Here is a 22,034-nt window from a genome sequence, read left to right as displayed (position 1 = left end):
CATTGGGTAACTCCACTCAAGTCTGTAATTCTAATTTACACCAGTGGGAAGGGATCGTCAGACCCGCAATTCTTTAAAGTATTTCAAACGTAGCAGTGCAGCTCAGTGAGTCCAAGGCATAGATTTCCCCCCTCCCCCCGATCTATTTGGAGGTTTAAAAATAGGGCCACTACTCTGTCCTTTGGATTGTCTAAACTAGATACTATGGCTGGGATTCTGGCTAGCCCTGTATGGGCACAAGCGAGGAGAGAAGGTGCAGGCAATGCTTCCCTCCTCTTGCACACGCGCACAGGGCAGCCAGAATGGCAGCGCAGGGGAGAGTGAGCAAGACCTGAGCTGCTGCACTCTAGAAGCACTCCAGAAGGCCAAGCTGGGGATATGGCCTGGTCCCAATACCATCCAAGCACCTCATTAGTGGCACGAGCTGAGGGGAGCTCATGCTACAGCATTTTAAGGAGTTCAGTCGTAGAGGCTTGTGCATATCGCGCCTCTTGGAAGGACTCTGCCCTAAGCACCTAGCACACTGTTTGCATAATGCATAATAATTCTGTCTGCCTCTCTCCTCTGCCTTCCGAAGACAGAATGCCTCTGGCAACTGGTGTGCGGGTGCTGGACCTCTGCAGAGCACCGCTCACTAGCACAGCCAGAACACTGCTAAACATACCTTGACCTACATACAGAACATGTAGTTAACACGGCTTACACTGAGAGCTAGGGATGGATGCTCAAGTATTCCAAAGGAATAAACAAACAACGAGCAATAAGTATTGAAGGTCTGAGCTCTCTACTAATGTACTGTACACAAGGCACAAACTGCATCACTTGAGTTTAGACTGTCTAACATACTAAGATGTCCATCTCTTTCCCCCCTGCCTCTTCTCCATGCCGTCAGCAGTCACCCACAAGTGACTACTGAAAACTAAGTAACATGAGGGTCTTTCAAGGACAGGTTCAAATTCTGCTCATATTTATTTGTGCTAGGTACCATTTTCCTCACAAATTAACACTGGACAGTGGGATAGATCAAAGTGACAAACACAAATGCAAAGGTTGGTGTTCACACAAATCTCTCAGAGAAAAGAGATGTGGAACACCTGCAGTCCCACTGAAGTCAGCGTGAACTGCGGATGCTCAGCAACTCTTACGCTCCGGCAATAATTCAGACGCATGCTTTCTGCTCAGTCCTTGGTCGGGTGATATGGTAATATTCCTTTCCTTGGAAATGGGCAGTGGGAATCCTCTCTTCTATCTGCAGGTCCTTAACAGAAAGCTCCCTTGATAATGGGAGCAGGCTGCTTTGCAGACTAATCAAGAACAACATTATTCTGAAAATGGCCTGCAGCAGTGGAGATCAAACCCTCCAGGAATATTAAGTAATTTTTTTTTTCTGAGCCAGTCAGTGGTTACCACAGAGCCCTGTGAAATGCCTCTATATTGCCTTGCTTGGTGCTGATAACAACAAACGCTGGAAAAGGAAACATAGGTGAGTAAAAGTAGTTTTACCCGTATGACAGCGCGATCCAGTCCACCCAGCTGGGCAATCACATTGGTAGGGGGCCACACAGCGACCTCCGTTCAGACAAGGCAGGATGCATATTGCTAAGAAAAAATAAAGGGAGAGGAAGGACAAAGAAGAAAAACATTAGCACCAGGGAAGGAGAGAGGGAAGTTGAGAAGAGCCGAACAAAACCTTTTTTCCACCAAAAGCTCAGCTCATCAATTGTTTTCTACCCACTATCAGGAGTGTTGCGTGTGGTCTGTTTACAAGGAGAATAAAACTCATCCATAGGCAGCAAATCTGCATTTGGCCTAACAATGGGGAGTAAATAATTTCAGCTTCAAATACATCAGACCTATACTGGGCCTTTCTCATCCCGTCCCTGCTGCAGCTTGCATTTGTGCACTGGGCATGAGAGGCTGAACATAGAGTCAAAGAAATGTAGGACTGGAAGGGACCTCAGTAGGTCATCCCATCCAGTCCCCTGCGCTGAGGCAGGACTAAGTGTTATCTAGACCATCCCTGACAGGTGTTTGTCTAACCCAGGGGTGGGCAAACTTTTTGGCCCGAGGGCCACGTCTCGGTATGGAAATTGTATGGAGGGCCGGCTGGGGCAGGGGATTGGGGTGCATGGGGGGGTGAGGCTCCGGCTGGGGTTGCAGACTCTGGGATGGGGCTGGGGATGAGGGGTTTGGGGTGCAGGAGGGTGCTCCAGGTTGGGATCCTGGCCAATGGGAGCTGCAGAGCCGGCGCTTGTGGTGGGGGCAGCGTGCAGAGTCCCCTGGCTGCCCCTGCTTCCGGGAGCCGTGCGGAGACCCCGCTCCCCGGCTGGAGCACTGGAGCAGGGAAAGCTCCTAACCCGGCTCCCCGGCGGGAACTTGAGGGCTGGATTAAAAGGTCTGACGGGCCGGATGCAGCCCACAGGCTGTAGTTTGCCCACCCCTGGTCTAACCTGTTCTTAAAAACCTCCAGTGATGGGGATTCCACAGCCTCCCTAGGCCATTTATTCCAGGGCTTAACTGCCCTTACTGTTAGGAAGTTTTCCCTAATGCCTAGGGTGACCAGATCTCCTGATTTTATAGGGACAGTCCTGATTTTGGGGTCTTTTTCTCACATAGGCACCTATTACCCCCCACCTCCTGTCCCGATTTTTGACACTTGCTGTCTGGTCAGCCTACGTAATGCCTAAGCTAAATCTCCCTTGTTGTAATTTAAGCCCATCACTTCTTGTTCTGTCCTCAGTGGATAAGCTGAACAATTTATCATGCTTCTCTTTATGTACCTTTCACATACTCGGAGACTGTTATGTACAAGGAGAAGTGGGGAGAAAATGAGAGTGAAGGAGGAAGAGAAAAGGAGAAGGAAAAAACCGGAAGTAACAGTGGATAGATGAGAACAACAGATAGAGAGTGCTTTATGGAAAAACCTTTTGGCGATCAAGAGACACTGTATCTGCACCTAGATACCACAGTGATAAGAAATAGACGATCGATCTATCATTGATCATCTATCCATTATATTTTGATAGGTAGGTTGATAGAAAGATACTGTCTGATATTATATCTATATACATATATCTACCTCCATATGCAAGGGAAATTGTGGAAAATAATATGTACTTGTAACTACATACATATTAATAAAATATCCACAATACAAACTCCAAACCATAAAACAACAAAGTAACCTGAAACCGCCCATTTGGTTCAAGGGGAGTATGCTCTGAGAGCTGTCTGTGTGGTTTAAATCTCAGTTTGCTTGCTAATATCACAAGAGCAATATGAATGTTAGCAGAAGCAATTCAGGATGATGACTTTTAGGCAAAACCTGTTTAAAATGTTTGTTGCGGTTGTCCAAATAAGACACAGCAGCGAGATGTATTTTGATGACAAATAGTCTGAATCCTTGGAGTGTGCATTAAAAACCGGACTGGATTCCCTGCACCACTACTGTAAGCAAGTCTGCCGCTGTTGTGCTAACTTTTCACTCACACCACCAAGCACTTACTCACATGAGTAATCCCATTACAATCCTCACGCGAGTGCTCACCAAGAGGGATAAAGACCATAATCAGGCCCCAAAATAAAGTCCTGCTCTGCAGACCCCGTGAGTAGGAGAGCTCTGCAAAATGTCCCTGACAATGGGAATTTCTGTGTCCTAACTGGGTGAAGATTGGAACTCAGCAAACGCTGGTCAGAGATTTTATGAAAAGAAAGATTTAAGGCACATTTTAAGAGGTTCACAGGCGATGCATGTTTATGGGCACTGGAGGGGAAAGCTGATGGCAGAAGGACACGAGGCAGCAAAAGATCTTGGATGGACGATGGGGATTAAAAGGACTAGTGATCCACAAAGAGATTAGCAGAAGATTGTGGAGAATGGACTACCATGCTTGCAAACCTTCACTAATGGAGATGCCACAAGAGAAGAAGAACTGGGTGAAACCCAGTGGGCTTGGCTGCTGTAAAGGCTTCTCAGTTGGTTCAGACGACAACCCCAGTGAAACTCTGTGGTGGGCACTTCATCAGAACACATTGAAATGAATAGGTCAAATTCAGTTATTCTTCAGCTTCGGTGGCATTCTCAACTGGGTTTCTTTCATCCCTGAAGAGGGAGCCACGTGCCCTATCTGGGGACTGAGAAGTCTGATCCCATGTCCTTTACGGCACAGCAGAGGCAAAGCCAAAAATAGGCACGAGAAGGAATGGGACTTCCATGCTGCCATTGGATTACTCTTTTGTTTATACTGTTAAATTAGGGTCCCTCCACATTTCTCAGGGCAGCAGAGCTAGTCTCAGGAGGCAGAGCCAGTCACGCTATAAGCTTCCCCACCCCCCCAGCCCCGCCCCTTGAGTCAAATGCACCATGAAATATTAGGTGACTGAATCCTGTCAGAGTTTTGTAACCTCAGCTGAAGCCTGACTGTGAGAGGTTGCTCAACACTGGCATCTGCTGCTGAAGTGGAGGGGAGGTGCAGGTACTCAGCACCAATCAAGATTAGGTCCTTATGTATTAATGATTGACTCTCTTTATATGGGAAACAATGCCACAAAATGAAGTAGGATGGTTTAAAACCCATTGTATGTGACTCTCCATTCAGTTACCGTTTTTGCATAAACAAGAGAGAGAGCGCATGTATGTGTGGGAACTCTAATGTAACTAGTCAGCTGTCCGTTCCGTTGTGTATACAGGGAGACTGGCTATGAATTGGGATGGCAGATCAAAATGACCAGGAGCCTCACATTAGTCTTCCAAAGCTGAGGACAAGGCTAAGCGTTGTTGTTACCAGGAAGGTAAGGAAATCAGTTATGACGTTTCATCGATGTTGCAAGGTGCTGGGCACGCTCACCTCACCCTGAACCTCTGGAGTAGGGGAAGTGTGTGTGTGAAGGAAGGGGGACAGAGATTGCAAAAGAGAGACTATGTAAAGGCACTATTCAGCTGGAGTTTGTAACACCGAAGGCCAAACCATTTGTTTGCCAAATTTCTTCTCCTCACTTTCATGGAGCCAATTCGGTGTGGCACAGCCCAGGCCCAGACTTAGCAGCAGCAGCTGCAGGAAGTAAGTGGATTTAATAGATTGTTTTTAAACATGATGTACTGGCCACGACAAACAATATTAATACTTTAATCAAATTCAGCTTTGTTAACTGTAAAGGGATCTGCCATTCTTTTCCATGGGTCTCTACTTACATGCAACACTCCTAAGTACAGTGACAATAATAACTAGAGATGGTCCCAAGCAGCATGACTCAGATTGGGATTTCAAAACCCTGATGTCTGAGGACATTTTTCCTGGTTCAGGTTCATCTCTGAGTACTAACTATAGAAGGAAATATTTGCCTATCTATCCAGATATCTCTATATTCATGGGCTCCAGAAGTGCAGTATTACCCACATTAATGTGTTTATCCTCACAACACCCCTGTGAGGTCGAGCCGTGCTATTATCCCCATTTTACAGATGGGGTACTGAGGCACAGAGAGACTAAGGCCCAGATTCACAAAGGTATTAGGCTTCCAACTTCTACTGATTTTAATGGAAGTTAGGAGCCTAAATACTTTTGTGGATGTGGGCCTAAACGACTTTCCCTAGGTCACACAGGGCGTGTGTGGCAGATCCCAGATTCGAACCCAGCCCCAGTCCAGCCCCTTACTCACAAAATGATCCTTTGTACCTAGAGGGGAAATCCAGCACCAGCTCCCATAGGCACAGGGCTTGGCAGGCTGCAGAAAGTCAGGAGGGGCTGTGGGTGGCGAAGGTGCCAGAGGGACATCATTGTATTACCTGACCACTAACATCTAGCTATGCAAACTACTCGATACGTTTTGTAATTATATTAGTAAATAAAGATGTGCGCACAACCCATAGCATAAATCTCAGTCTTTTACTGCTGTAACTCTAGCTCTTCCCACAACACACCCACTACTCCTGGGGTTTACTGCTATCCCATACTGAGTCATGTTGAAATGAGCCTGTAAACCTCCTGGGGCAGTGGCCTGTCTCTTTTATGTGTCTGTATAGCACCATGCACTCTCTATGACCCTGTATAAATAATAATTATGGGCAATGTCCTAAAATCCCTATGTAGCTTTTATTCAATATTGTATTTGGGCAAAACTCTCATAGAGTCGCTAGGAATTATGCCTCATTGAGGGCTGAGTAACACAGGCACCAAATCCGTTGGTGCTCTGGGGCTGGAGCACCCACAGGGAAAAAATGGTGGGTGCTGAGCCTCTCCCGCCTGCCGGTGGCCCTGCCGATCAGCGCCTCTCCCTCCCTCCCTGTGCCTCCCGCGATCAGCTGTTTTGTGGCATGCAAGAGGCTCTGGGGGAGGCGAAATGGGGTGGGAAGAGGTGGGGCAAGGTGGGGTGGGGATGGGGGAATGGGTGAGTGGGGGGTGGAGTGGGGGGCAGGGCCTGGGACAGAGCCGGGGTTCGGATTGGAAAGTCAGCGCCTGTGCTGAGTAATGTGGCCTTGTAAGAGTCTCCATGGCCATTCGATACTTAGTCTCTCTGCTGAGACTGCCGACAAACATGACAATTAATGGTGCGGTTCCCGGTTACATCTAATCACAAACAGGGATTTCAGCTATTTCCAACCAATACTAGAACCAAACCAGAGTTCAAGAGGTGAAAGCCTGTTCAGATGCCCCAAGCTGTTTAGTCTCCAGCATGATGTGCAATTAAATTCCTAGGAACCGAAAAGTGTTTTTCTTAAAACAGGTCCAACTTTTAAGTCCTAAGCCAAACTTTTCCTCACAGGATGTGGACAAAACTGAGTGCATTACAGATTTTTAACTACTTCACCTCTGCCAGGCACAGCTTCTATGACTGACTGACTAAGGGAGACACTTGTCCATCTTTCTGACAGAAGGGAATGTGCCACACTGCACTTGCTAGGTAAGGGAGAGATTGGGGAATAACAACATTTGTGAGAATGAAGGCATGGAAAATCCCATTTGTTTGCTAGCCTAGGCAGTGTGGCCAGGATATCCTGTTCAAGAGGAGTTGAACAAAGAGAGGAGACGTGATTGACTTCTTTCTTTCAACCAGTGCCAGCTTTCCATTGCCTACCACAGACATAAATAAAGGAGGCATAGCTCCACTGCCTTGTGTAGTCATTTACACCTAATTAAAATCAGAGCAAACTGGGTTTTTGCTGCAACCAAATCAGAATGGCAGAATTTTAAACCTATTTTTCACAGGTGTATATGACTACACCAGCTGCAAGATACTGAAGAATTAGGTCCAAAATTTCCTCCAATGACAAGATGAACTTTCATGACTTAGGGGCTGATCTGGACAGGTGCTGGGCCCTCACAACTTCAAAGAAGTCAGTTAGAGTTGTGGTTGCTAAGTAACTGTCAGTATATTAGGGCTTGTTTGCATGCAGACTTGCGCTGGTTTAATGTCAGGAGTGATTTTAAACCAATGTAGTTAAACTGGTGCAAAAGGTTATGTGGACATACTTATTTTGGTTTGGACCAGGCATATTTCCTTTTACTAGGAAGGTTTAAATTAAACTGAAATAAGACCTTCTGGAACCAGAACCAGAGACTGTGCACATAGGGCTTTACATTGGTTCAACTAAACCAGTGCACATTTGTGTGTAGATCTGTCCTCCGGATCTACATTAGCACTATGCTGTTTTCTGTTTGGAACACTTTTATTCCACACGACCTAGCAAGATCATTTGGCTATTAGGAAGCACTATTTCACAGTGGTGAAGCATTGGAATGGGTTACCTAGGGAGATGGTGGAATCTCCATTCTTAGAGGTTTTTAAGACCCAGCTTGACAAAGCCCTGGCTGGGATGATTTAGTTGGTGTTGGTCCTGCTTTGAGCAGGGGGTTGGACTAGATGACCTCCTGAGGTCTCTTCCAACCCTAATCTTCTATTATTCTATGTCCTCTGTTGCAGTCCATATCTAATTTGCTAAACAGAATAGGTTATGGCCTTTGCCATTTTGAAACTTTAAGTCAATAATTGTCCCATCACATCCATTGTGACATCCTGTAAATCCACATCTCTTATCTACTGCATATCTTCAAGCTACATTGTGAGATGATGTACATACGCTCTTCGCAGAGACGGCCCATCCAGCCTTCTGGACAGGAGCATGCGTTTGGTCGCTCACAGACTCCGCCGTTCTGACACGGGAATCGACAAATGGCTGGAAAATAATAACACAATCCAGTCAAGACATGGGTCAGTTAATATTCAGAAAGTGTTCTGCCCAGAGCTCTGCATCTTACCCAGTCCTTGTTATTAAGACAAATGAATTCAGCAAAACTCAAAGACAAGCTTTGCCTTGATTGCAGAGTATGTAGTGTGCTTGTGTGTGTTTAATACTGCCCTCTAATGGATGACTTGCTCATTAATTAATGTAAATTATTATATTTATACTGAGGTGTTCAACCAACCAGCCTTGCAAAATTTTACTTGCTCAATTGTTTGAGTCAAATATGATTTTTGAAAGGAGAATAAAATATTTTTTTCTACTGTCATTATCATGGTAAGAACGGGCAAGTAATTTTTTTGCCGAAGGTGGTAATTTTTTTGACAATTTTGCAAGATGTCTCTCACCTGAATTTTCCTTCTTGTTTCATAAAACAAAAACCAAATACTGTAGTTCCCCATCCCCTCACTCCTGTAAAAAAAATTAAGTCCAAGACATGGGGAAAGATAAAATCAAGTTTCCTTTCCTCAGTCTTGGCATAAAAACAAGGCAAAGCTGTCAGGTATAATCTACCTTCTGTCATTAAAATAAGAGAAAACAGAATAGCAGCATCAATGATTTATTGCATTAACACCACAAAAGACTGAAGAGTACTTTGTGATAATCTGTGGTAACACTGTACCATGTATCTGTTTATTTACAAACACTGCGGTTTGCAAAACTGTGTAACAAAGTAAATATAAGTCACTTAGACTGTAAGTTCTCCAGGGCAGAGACTGTTTTTATCATGTGTGTGAACAGTGCCTACCATAGTGGGGCCCCAATCTTAGATCAAGGCCTCTGGGTATTACTACAATACAAATAAAGAATCACAAGACATTTTAATTAGTGGCAATTATAAACACACAATGAATTGTAAATGTCTCTCTTATTTAACAGTTATTAGGGCAAGTGAAATGTAGGTTTAGGGTTGAGAGAGCCCCAGATCTGGTTCATTAGTAGTCTAAATATGATGAACCATTAAAATACTTATAAATTGCATGTTTGAACCAATCCAAAACTACCACTGAAATAGCCAAGTTTAACTAGGTTTTGCTGCAAGTTTCACAGTTTCAATGTGAAACCATAGCTTGGATTCACAGGTGCTGGAACTAGGGGTGCTGCTGCATCTCCTGGCTTGAAGTGGTTTCCATTTTATGCAGGGTTTACAGTTTGGTTCAATGGCTCTCAGCACCCCCACTACACAAATTGTTCCAGCCCCCCGTTTGGATTCCCCTGAAACTGGGCCGAAGGTTGTAAAGCTTTTGTGTCAAAGCCTGAACTGCCTGTTGCGTTTCTGAAGAAACCTGAATCAGAGTTTTGCAAAGTCTGGGATCTCGTAATAAAAAGTTTCACACAGCTGTAGTTCTAAGAAAGTTAACAACACCACAGTGATTCACCACTATGTGTATATTATTGTGAAATAATAGGCAACCTCGTTTTTCTGAATACTAGTTAAGTTATAGTACTATTACGAGGAAGCTTAAACAAAAGCCATTTAAAAGCTGGGGCAAACATTTTTAAGGATTGTATCTTAAGTGTAAAGCTTCGAAACTGCCTGTGATCCACACTTCGCCTGAGTGATGTCCCAGGTGTATATCGTATGAGTAGGTAAATAAAATAGGCTGACATAAACAAGGCTGGCTTTATGCTACCAGGAGTCCCAAACTACCAGTAAGAGTTGGCTGTGAGATGTGTCCCCACTCTGCCACTGGAAAAGGAGATAAAGTTGGTCTGTGAAATACAGAGCTTGTTTGGTATGCATTGCCCCAGGTAAGCTCTGCAATTCAGAGGGTTGCTTTTCTTGTTCCTGTGGCCAGCCCTGGTTTTGAAATTCTATATGAAGAATAAGACAGTATTATTCCGATGTGCACTTGTTATATATAGCTCCAGGGAATGAGAGACCGTGTGCCTATGGCCGTGGAGATCATTGAATAGTAGAGCAGGCAAGAGAAGAGAAAGGCAGTCTTGAGCTTCAGAGATGGGACTGGATGTTAGAAGACCTAACGTCCTCTCCTCTCACACTAGTGTAAATGAGGATTAACTCCATTGAAGTCAAAGGAGTTATACTGGTGTAAAGCTAATGTAAATAAGAGGAGAACTGGACTTCTGGCTTCTCTTCTCAGCTCTGCCACAGACTTTCCATGTGACCTTGAGCAAGCCACTTACCCTCTGTATGCCTCAGATTTGACACCACGTAGTGTTTTTGTTAGCTGGCTGGGAACAAGCTGTTTGGCAGTAGCTCTGCACCCTGGGATGAGCCCAGTCCAAAAGTCTTGTGCAGAGGGGGCCAAATTCACTGCACAGCTTTTAAAAAAGAAACACAACGTTTCTCCATGCTACAACTACGTATCCAGTCAGTGAAGCAGAATTAGTAAAATGATCTGTAACAATGCTATCTGGTGACTCCCAGTAATGTTATGATCTGTGAAACTGGGATAATGCATTGCAAAACCTGAGTTTTAGAAAGTGCACTGAAATCCTCTGATACAATAAGTATTACTACTATTGCTAGGGCTACCATTTTGTCACAGAAGTCACGGAATCTGTGACTACCAGAGACCTCTGTGACTTGAGCCCACCTGTGGTGGCTGAAAACTGCGGGGCCCCGAGCTACCAGCCACTACAGGCAGGGGAGGGAGTGCCCTGGGTGCCCCGGGAGCTCAGAGCCGCTGCAGGCAGCCATGGGCAGCAGGGTGTCCAGGAGCTCAGAGCTGCCACAGACAGTTGGGCGGGGCACCCGGGAGCTTGGAGCCGACACAGGCGGCTGGGGTGCCCGGGAGCTGCCGCGGGCGCCTGGGGTGTCCCACAACTCCAAGCCTGGCCCCCAGGGGTGGTGTGGGGACCCCCACAGCTCCCCATTTTGTCATGCATATTTTTAGCAAAAGTCATGGATAGGTCACGGGCTTCCGTGAATTTTTCTTTGTTGCCCGTGCCCTGTCCGTGAATTTTACTAAAAGTATGTGTGACAAAACCTTAGCCTTAACTATTGCTAATCAAAAGTGATATGTAAGTGCAAAATTTTATTAGGCTACAGAAAGTAAGAGATACTACAGTGACGAGCACGGTACAAGACCCAGAATAGAATGGAACAGACTACAACTATAGCTCTCAACTACCTTTTTGAAAGAAGTCCCTTGCTTTAGAGCCAAAGGAAGCTCTAAACCACACATTTTTGGTGTTCTCATTTTTTTTCTTGCAAATTAGTTACATGGGAAATGCTGGAGAGAAAAACAAAAGATACATATCACTGTTTTTTGCTCAGGAAATTCAGCCTATGTCCTTTAAAACGACGTGCAGTGCCCTACGGTTCTTCGTTTGGCTCTCAGACTGGCTCTTTGTCCTACGTTTGGTGGTGGGCAGATCGTGAGCTCCATGGATACTGTCGCTGGTTTCCCAACTGGGAGCTTGAATATGATCTCACTCGAATTAGCTTATGCTGGTGTAACTCCACTGAGTTCAGTGGAGTTACTCCAGATCTACACCAATGTCACGGAGATCAGAATCAGTGTGATCTTTAACTAGATACAGTTCAGACAAGCGCAGCTGTGCTCTCCCAATTACTACACAGTCTGTATTTTTTAATTATAATATTCACATTAATTACTTTGTTTAGTTGGGTTAGACATTTCTTGCAGGCTTGGGACATTAATAACTAACCACTGGTGTCAAAAGCTACGTGATTCATTATGCTGGTTGTTTTCATGTTGCTTCTGATGTAGATCACAAAGCCTTAGATACTGTGTAGGCCTTTTGTTAGGAAAATATTCAGCCTTGTTTATAAAGCAGTTCTAAAAGATCACTTTCACATATATCAAGGAAACATAAGCCTTTTCTCTCATGAATATCTTTGGTCCTTTTTATTCTTGTTTTAGGGGAAGGAGGCGGGAAATTATTAACATACTGCATTAATATCTAGAGTTGCCAGGTCTGGGATAGCGCTTTGTGTGTTAGTATATTAACCCCTTCATCTCCAAGGCCACCTCAAGCCACTGGTATTTGGAGAAGGGAGGGAAGGAAAGCTAAGAGGCTGGGGATTGCTAAACAGTGAGCAATAGAGATCCATGTTCTTCTGGAGCAGGACTTCTAGGCTTTAATTTTTTTAAATGTCGGAATGTATATGGTTTACATTATATTAGAACCATTAACATTTATAAATATAAGGCAAAAAGAAAGCAGAATCATGGAACTAACAAACTGCGTGTCTGCCGGAATTGTTTAATAGCTGTTTTTGTTATATTACATCCCTTTCCTCATCCTTTGGCTTTCATGAGACCGAGGCCGTGTCTACGCCACACAGCCATGGTGGTGGAGCTGTGCCACTGTAGAACAGTAGGGTAGATGCTTTGTACATCCACGGAAGGGGTTTTTCCGTTGTTGTAGTTGGTTCACCTCGCCGAGAGGCTGTAGCTAGGTCAACAGAAGACCTAGCTGCATCTACAGCAGGGATTAGGTTGACCTAACTACATCGCACAGGGTGTGAAATTTTTCACATCCCCGAGTGATGACATAGCTAGATGGATTTAATTTTTCCGGGTAGACGAGGTCTCTGGCTCCTCAGGCCAATGCCACTTTTGAAAATGCACTGTAGACTTCTAAGGCGCTGAGGCCTTTTTGAAAATTTTACCCATAGTGCTTATGACTATGAATAGACCCAGCAACTTCAGTGAGACTAATTATGGTAGTAAGTGCCATGAGACTCATCCAAAGCCTATTCAAGCCAATGCAAAGTGTCCTGCTGACTCGCAGGGGCCTCTGGATCAGGCTGCACATTTGGTAGTAGAATGCAGAATCAGGCCCTCGGGCTGTAAGCTCTTTTGTGGTAAGGAGCTGCCTTATCCGACATCTCTAAAGCCTTAACACACTTCAGGGCTGTGTTTAAATAGCAAATGTTAAAGAGGAATGAAGACTAACAACAACTTGCAGCGTTACACTATAATCGGGCTAGAACCCAAAGCTTTTATGACAGATCAGCAGTCAAATGTTAACACCACAAACTTACCCAAAACATCTTTGCTAGTCGATGTCTAACTAATTCCAGAAACCTCACACAGAGATCACTTCTACATCCTCACGTCCACAATGAGTGTTAAAGTGAGAGTGGGAAAAATTCTCAAAAAAATTGAGAGTCTGTCTTTTAATAGGACTTGGGCTCCTAAGTCACGTAAAGCACCTTGGAAAAGTCACCCATCATCTTCACTTTGCTGCTGGGCCCTCCACTCTAGCAACTGTGATGGTGCTCCATTGCTATCACAAGGCAGCATTGTGATATACATGGAAGCCCAGGAGTGGCTTTTTAAATCTGTGAAGTGCTAAGAAGTCACAAACCTTTTAGATTTGGACCTTGTCAAAGTGCTCTATCTAGGGTGACCATGGGAAACCATTATTGGAGAGCAGGGCAACATGACTTTTCAAGGGCCTTTACTCATAAGATTCACCATCATTGACAATAGTTTTTGTATTATATTAGTGACTAGAAGTCACAGCAGAAGTTGAGGCCCCATTGCGTTAGGCATTGTACAGAATCCCTGCCCCAAAGTGCTTGCAGTCGAAACAGAAAAGGGTGGGGAGGAAGATTTTACAGATGGGGAATTGAGTTACGTAAGGTCTCATAGGAAGAGCTGGAACTGAAGTCACGTCTCTGGTGTCCCAAACCAGTACATTAGCAACAAAACCATTCTTCCCTCTGATGCAAGAGCGCTTGTGTAACCCACACACCTTCTGGGTGTGGTGTTCTGTCCCATCTAGTGGCAGTGAAACCACTTATAAGAGAGAGAGATAAAATGAATCTGCTCTACAGCCAAAGCTAACAGCCAGTTGGCTTTTAGCTCATGCAGTAGAGGCTCATGCACTAAGCTCCAGAGGTTCAATCCTGCTCCCCGATGATCAGGGTCTGTTGGCATAGGCGGCGAGTTCCATATCCACGTGGTGCTCGGGCACCAGCAATATTCAGAGCCAGGAGCCCAGCTCCAGCAATACTTGGGGCCGAGTGTCCCCCTCCGCCCCCCCCGGCCCCACCTGCAGCCCCCCCACGCCTTCCCCGAGTGTCCCCTGGCCCCGACTTGCTGCCCCCGCGCCCCCCCCCCCCTCGCCTTTCACAGGCCCCCTGGAGCAGTGTCCCTGTCTCTTCCGTGTGCTGCCTCCGGGCAGCAACTGCTGCCGCAGGGTCCTAGTGCCCCCCATCACCACTGCCAGGGCAGACTGACTCTGAGACTGCCCTTCCCCCTCAGACCCTTCCCTTTTCCAATGTGACCCTCCAGCAGTACAGGGGGCCCCCCCGCCCGCAGTCACCGCGCCTGCCCCATGCTGGGCAAGGAGGCAGCCCCATCCCTCACCCCCAGTGAGGCTACAGTCAGGGGCAACAGCAGGGGAGGAGGCGCACGCAGCGCCCCCCGGCACCCACCACGGGGAAGGCGAGGGAGATTCCTGGACCTGAGAGGGGCCCTAGGAGCACATGCAGTGACGGGGGGGGGGGTGCAGGAAAGGGGGGCTCCTCCCCCAGAGCTTGCTGCTGCCGGCAGGGAAAGGGCTGGGGGGAGTCCCCCTCTCTGGTCCCTGTCCCGGAGCAGCCTGCCTGCACCGCAAACTCATCCCCAGCCCTGCCCCAACCCAGAGCCCACACCCCCAGTCAGAGCTTTCACCCCCCCACCGCACCCTCAACCCTCTGCCCAAGCCCTGAGCCCCTCCAGCACCCCAAACACCTTATCCCCAGTCCCAGCCAGAGCCCTCATCCCCCCCGCACCCTGACCCTCTGCCCAAGCCCTGAGCCCCTCCCACACCCCAAACACCTCATCCCCAGTCCCAGCCAAAGCCCTCACCCCCCACACTCCTACTCTTGCCCTGAGCCCCTCCCACTCCCCAAACCCCCCATTGCCAGCCTCAGACAGAGCCCTCACCCCCTACACCTCTACTCTTGCCCTGAGCCCCTCCCACACTCCTAACCCCTCATCTGCAGCCACACCCCACAGCCCTCACCCCTGCACCCCATCCCTCTGCACCCCTCCCATCCCCAAACTCCCTCCCAGAGCCTTGGGCAGGTGGGAGGCGGAGTTTGGGGGGACGAAGTTTGGGCAGGTTCTGGGCACCACCAAAATTTCTACAAACATGCCACCCCTGTCTGTTGGCGTTACAAGTGGGGGCTTGTCTGGGATTTCAACTGGGAAGTCTCCAAAGCTCAGGACGCACTTCCTCAGCTAAGGGAAGTATGTAACTCCTATAGCTCAGTGGTTTGAGCATTGGCCTGGCTAAACCCAGGGTTGTGAGTTCAATCCTTGAGGGGGCCATTTAGGGATCTGGGGCAAAAATCTGTCAGGGACAGTACTTGGTCCTGCTGTGAAGGCAGAGGACTGGACTCAATGACCTTTCAAGGTCCCTTCCAGTCCTATTCTTCTATGATTCTATACCGCTACGTCATAGTGTAGTAGTTTATCAGCGGCGGCAGCAAGCCGCGAGGGGCGCCCTGCCGGTCCCTGCAAGGGCGGCAGTCAGGTAGCCTTCGGCAGCGTGCCTGCAGGAGGTCCACGGATTCGGCGGCAATTCGGCAGCGGGTACGTGGACCTCCCGCAGGCATGCCGCCGAAGGCAGCCTGCCTGCTGTGCTTGGGGTGGTAAAAAAGCTAAAGCTGCCCCTGTAGTTTATATATACTTAGTGCTAGACATAAATACATACCCACACAAGCACAGTGATTGCCAATAAAGTATCAACATTTGCTAATAGCCACAATGCAGTTATTTCCTATTCTAAATAAAGGGAAGAACCGTGCCATCTCACGTACCACTTTGTAATAATTTCTGGTAAAAGCCAGCTTTTTAATGGTGACATACTTCTTAATGTATGTATGCTTTTATTGTATACACATATATATCTAACACACACACACACACACACACACAGTTACTGACAAGAATTCCCACTGATAGCTCTGTGACACTGAATGGACTGTCCGGTCTTTATCTTCAAGATCACTTCTCCACCATTTAGGGACAGGTTTAAAAATAGAGAGGGAGCAAGAAACAGACACACACAGACTCTAGGTCTACATGCAAAATATGTGAGTTTGTGCACCCATGTATGTACGATTAATCACTGCAACTGTTGTGCAAACGGGTGCATAGGTGTTTAAATACTAACTTTCATATGTGCTACAATTAGGGTATATTTGCATGCAAATGCAGCTATGCAAATACATGCCCATTTGTCAATCAAATCTTCTAGTCCTTACAGTTCTGTACTTAAACTGGCCAACACAGATGCTGTGATGCTTCCTCCGTGCTCAGTGTGCATTATTTCAGTACAGCTGTATCAGTTTATCTCTGCACATCTTACTGCAGACAGTTGTTTTCAGCAACACGCAGAAGCTAAACAACAATGATGGAATAAGCACCAGTTGTATCAGCCACCTTCCTTTCCTGCAGTGCTCTGCCTTAACAGTAAAAAGCTAAATTTCTTTAAGTATCCGAATGTAACAGGCTGGTAGTATTTGTTTAGCACGTGTTGTTCCGCCTGGGAAAGGATTAAGTGTATTCTGTAGATGCATAGCGGTAGGAAACTTGTTCCCCCTGCTGATTATAACTGATGTGTGAATGACTCTCTGGAGAGAGGGGATCTAGGGCAGGAGTTCTCACAACACATTTTTTGGTGGTCTCAGAGTGCGGCTACCAACTCTTGCTGGTGGCCGCGCTGACAATTTTTCCTAAAATACGTAATTAATTTTAGGAAAAACAAATAAATATGCACATATACATGTCCAAATCATTGTAATTTATCTATGTAGGATTTTTTCAGACTCAGTAATAAAAATAGTGTACAGTGGTCTCTATTCTTTAGTGGAACTAAACAGAACAGAAACATAAATAAGGTACTTTGCATGTTCTTGTCTTTTTGTTGTTGTTTCTTTTGCTTTTTTTGGTTGCTTTTTTAAAAACAAACTTGCTAGCTAGTAAGTCTGCTTCTGTGAAAAGTGATATTTGTATGTTTGTTAATATCACTTTTCACAACAGACTTACTTACTCAGCCCTGGCAAGCCCTGGGACAAATTAAGCCCTGGATGGGGAGGGAGGCAGTGGGGCCCAGAGAGGATGGTGGGGGTGATGAGCCTGGGGCCAGAGCCTGCTACCGCGGGGATGGAATCTGAAGCCACCAAAGCCTGCTGCTCCAGCCCCCGAGAAAGTGTGGAATTCACCAGCTGCCTACACCTCCAGCATTTGTATCTCCGGAGGGGCCACTGCTTCCCCCCCCAATCACAGCCCAGGAGGCTGTGGCCGCAAGAAAAGCCCCTGGTGGCCACATCTGAGAAACGCTGATCTGGGGTATGAGATATGCAGTCCTTGAAAGAGGAACCCCAGAAGCAGCCAAGGTTAGGGAGAAGGTTTAAGTTAGTCTATTTATTTGTTTGTTTGGGTGTTTGTTTATTTTAAAGCAGAAAGGGCGTGAGTTTGTACTTTACGCGCAACGGGTTAAATTGTGGCTACAGTGAAGTCGTATGGGAATTTCTCCTTGTGTGTTTGTACAGCAGGTTAGGAAAAGCACCAGCACACAGTTAAAAAAAAGACTCTTACCTTTGCAGGCAGGCGGTTTTGTCCAGGTTCCATTTTCTAAACACACAGTTCTCAGGGACCCCTCCAGCATGAACCCGCTGTAGCACGAGTAGGTGATCATGTCTCCATACTGATAAAAGGTACCACGGGCCAAGGCGTTTTCAATGTGAGCAGGGGGCCCACAAGAAATCTCTAAAGAAAAATACGAAGAAGCCACAATGGGCTGACGAGCTGCAGCATCTGGGAACTCGTTGACAATACGGTACATAATGTCCCTGTCTGGTTAGGGTGCGAGCCTGCAGGATGCTGAGCGCTGCCAAGAGGAGTGTGGGGAGGAAAGCTCTGCAGAGAGAGGCTTCTGCGTGGTGCAGAGAAATGCACACGGTGTCTAGCAATGAAAAGAGACCTCTGCACTAGCACCAAACTTAGCCCTGGTGAGAAGGGGGAAACTGGGCATGGTGGGGAACAGAGAAAGGGTGCGACCAGGAGATAGGGCTTCATTGTAGCAGACACAACATTGTGCAGAGCAAATCAAACAGCGAATGTGTATAATGTGCCCGGCAGCCATTTTGAAGACATTCCCCCCACTCCCCTCCAACTGCCAGCCAGGGGCAATGGCTTACGTACTGGTGCTTAAAAGTTGTAAGTAGAAGAGAGTGACATTAGGCCTTCTTGTTAGGGCTGCCCACCAACAGAGAAATATGCCGGAGGGGTATACGATCACGGGGCATCTCCCAGCCAGCTTCTCACAACGTCTGCCGTGAATTCAGTTTGTACACTTACTTTCACATTTAGCTCTCGCTGGTGTCCAAGTCTCGTCAGGGTTACAGGTCATTGCAGCGTGCCCTTTAAGTTCATAGCCCTCCCTGCACTTGATCGATACTTTCTGGCCGACATAAAATTCTGTCTCAGACAGGCGAGCATTCTCTGGGATTATGAAAGGCACAGGACAAGGATTTGCTGTTCAAGTGTGGGGGGGAAGGGAGAAAAAATATTTGTAAAGCATGTCTGCAAACTCTCTCCCTCTTTTCATCATCAAATTGCAAAACCAGCAGAATGAATGAATGGATCGATTGCTCCCCAGTTTCACCTTTAAACAGGTGTAAAGTTGTGAGGCTTGAGGTCACGAAATAAAGATAACAGGCCTGATTCTCATTTACGCTAATGTTACTTTACACCACGTTCGGCTGAAACCAATGGCAAAACTCCCCTTGACTTCAGTGGGCTCAGGATTTCCCCCTGGCAGTAGAAGCAGGCATTGAAGAGGATGTCAATGTAATTTACATTGCTTTAAGATCCCCCTGCACTGCTAGAGCAAAGTAAAGAGGTTTTCATGTAAACGAGAAGCAGACCCTTTGGGTTCAGTTGGATTTACAGCGGCTTAGTGGCACCGGAACAATGTAGAGAAGCGGCGGAGTGCCAGGAAATCTGTCCCTAAGGGTTCACACAGTGAAGAGTATTAATATTCAACAGAGTTTACAGGTCACCTATTGTTCCTGTACACTGTAATTTTGGGCTAAACCTTCCTGACCTTCCTCATGGGAGCATTTCCATTGATTTCAATAGGACGAGTCGTATGACAAATGTGACAAGGATTCAGTACAACAGCAGAGGGGATGCTGCTTCTATGAAGCTAAAGACACATTGGTCTCTTGTTTAAAAAAATGAGATGATCCAGCTAGTGCAACGCAAGACAGATCTAAGATCAGTTACAGCCAAATAAGGTTACATGGGGGGCAGAGGGGCAGATTTCAATCCATTTAAAGCCCTTTTCCAAATAAAGTCACCTGCTGCGGAACAGTTTACTCTCTCAATTTCACAAACATCTGTAGGCAGATGTTATATTTAATGTGCCTCAGGACTATTCAGTTCTCCACCATGCACACAGGTGTCCCCCAACACCGCAGAATAGCGGAAGATTAAATTTCGCTATGTAAGGAAAGTTTCACTTAAGTTACAGAACTTCACTAAGTGAGGAAAAACTGGGATATGCAAATATATTTGATTTTGAACTTGACCAATTCTGCTCAGTCACACCAGTATAAAGCTGGGTTAGCTCTATCGAAGCCAATGGATTTACTCTCAATTAACAGTGGTTTAAACAAAGAGCAGAATTTGTCCTTTAATGCTTAGAAATCTTCCTTAAAGAGCAAACACTCACGTTTGCACAGCGGGATTGGGTGACTCCAGCTTCCAGTTCCCGTGCATTCTGCTATGGGCTCCCCTTCCAAGCTGTATCCTCTGTCACAGTAATATGCTGCTCTGCTGCCAACTGTATTATTCTCATACAGTGCCTTCCCATTCGCCAAGGAAACCAGAGCTTCGCATCTGGTCTCTGCAAGGAAGTAAAGTCATTCATTTAAACTATATTGGGCCCCCACTTTATTCTTTGATATAGTGATGCAGTGTTTATAATAGCAACCGGAGAACAATAAAACATAATACGTGTTAACAGAAAAATCAGTAGCGCCGGAAAGAAAATATAGTTGGGTTGGTGCTCTACTGATGGAGAAAGGGCAAATATCCAGGCATGTTTTTAACAAGATCACAGAGCGTTTAACAAGGTTGGCCATGAGGCTTTGGACACCGGTTAGTTGAAGGGGATTGAGCTTCAGTGGTTCCTTTCTTTTCACATAGAGAGATCCCAGAGAGTAATGTTCTGCCTCTGCAGCAGGTGGTACTCGCCACCATCAGACCGGATACTGGACTAGAGGTATCACTGGTCTGATGGGGTGTGACAATTCCTGTATTCCAAATTGCACAAAGCCAGAAGGAGAAGCAGTCAGATGATCTGGGCTGTACTGCCATCACTACTCAAATGACAGGCAGCCCTATGTTTGGTCTTCCAATTGATTCAGATGGTGCAGTTTTCCTGCTACCTGCGAGACTAGATGAGCTAGCGGCTTGGACAAGAGCAAGTTGATGGGACCTTAAACCACGTAAGACAGAGGTGATGCCAGCTGACAGGCAGGAGAGAGCATCTAGAGATGTGGATACAGTAATATCTATTCTGTTACTGAGGGGCCATGCCCACCCTTTGTCTTGCATTGTTCTTGCGTTCTCAGATGGTGGGGGCAGAAACACCTCGTTCATCTGCATCTGGCTAGATGCCTGTGATCTTTTCTTTCTGATGTGGGTCATCCAGACCCCAGGCCAAATTATCACAATATGCTCCGCAACTCGTTACCCTTGAGATCTGTGTGATGGATGGTTGTTAATGCAGCATCTGAATATCTTTTCCACCTGCCAATGAGCTAAAGGTCCTACCTCCTGTGCCTCTGGATTACCTGCCTGCAGTGGGGCTGTGAAGTGATCTCTGGGCCCCGCCCCTTCACACGGAAGGGGGTCACTGGCATGCCCTGAAGGCTTACCCTCCAGGTGCTGCTGTTTCCCTGGCTCTGGGGAGAGCAGTTCCACACCTGTCTGAGTGGGACACCATCAGCCTTGGCAGCCAAGTGAAACTCGCAGTCCTGTTGGTGGCACTGACTCCTGAGGATTGTGCCGCTGGGTGTGGAAAGGCATCAAGGGGGTCAGTTAGCACAGCTGCCCTTGCTGCCTGGCTGCGCTGCTGACACCTCCCTCTCTCATCTCCTCTGCCCTGTGTACGCCAGGTGGCCTCTCTGTGCCGCTCCGCACCAATGTGAAGGGGTCAGATCCTCCCTAAATCTGTGTGAGAGGCTGGATGTAGAGAATTTCCACTTCACAGGCGGGGAGGGTGAATGAGGATGTCAGCAGCAAATAATGAGGCTAAAGGGGGTTGTAAATGAGGGGCGCTAGGGCCCAGTACAGAGGACAAAGGGTATCTGTGTCAGGGGCAGGAACTGCATGAAAAGAAGTGTTGGGGCAGGAGTTGAGCTCAAGAGAGCGTCTGTCATGAGAAGGCGCTAAGGACACAAAGAGCCCAGAAAACACAGAGGGGCTTTTCCGAGGAAAAGAGGAGCACGGAAAGGGGAAAGTTAATATTTAACGTTTAATGCACATTATAAAGTTTATAATGTACGTTTGTTTAATCTACTCCCATGTATGTTGATTTTGGCCAGTGTCATTGGAGGGGAAAACACTGGATGTCCATACATATTTGGGATCTTGTCAATTACTTGTTCTGCTTTTTTGTTGACAGCTCTGCCTCCTGGTTATAAACACAAACAATTCATGCTTATAATGTATTCTGGTTTGGGGCAGGAATAACAGGACATATTTAAGCACTCTTTGAGTTGAGTAATTTGCGGAAAAGTGTGTGTGTGTGTGTGTGTGTGTGTGTGTGTGTGTGTGTGTGTGTG

General features: G+C 46.5%; 1 protein-coding gene across 1 annotated transcript in view; it reads right to left on the bottom strand.

Annotated features, from left to right (window-relative positions):
* Positions 1-22,034, bottom strand: part of LOC112117246 (sushi, von Willebrand factor type A, EGF and pentraxin domain-containing protein 1) — a 166,130-nt gene that overhangs the window by 8,056 nt on the left and 136,040 nt on the right. Inside the window, exons 44-48 of the mRNA XM_026646539.2 lie at positions 19,916-20,089; positions 18,538-18,714; positions 17,776-17,946; positions 8,078-8,173; positions 1,504-1,599 (exon numbers count right to left, since the gene is read on the bottom strand). Of these exons, the coding sequence (XP_026502324.1) occupies positions 1,504-1,599; positions 8,078-8,173; positions 17,776-17,946; positions 18,538-18,714; positions 19,916-20,089 (714 nt within the window). The remainder of the gene's footprint in view (positions 1-1,503; positions 1,600-8,077; positions 8,174-17,775; positions 17,947-18,537; positions 18,715-19,915; positions 20,090-22,034) is intronic.

The sequence above is a fragment of the Terrapene carolina genome, unplaced genomic scaffold (assembly GCF_002925995.2).
Source record: "Terrapene carolina triunguis isolate 2854851 unplaced genomic scaffold, T_m_triunguis-2.0 Scaffold35098, whole genome shotgun sequence".
Lineage (NCBI taxonomy): Eukaryota > Metazoa > Chordata > Testudines > Emydidae > Terrapene > Terrapene triunguis.
This window is presented reverse-complemented; position numbering and strand designations above follow the sequence as displayed.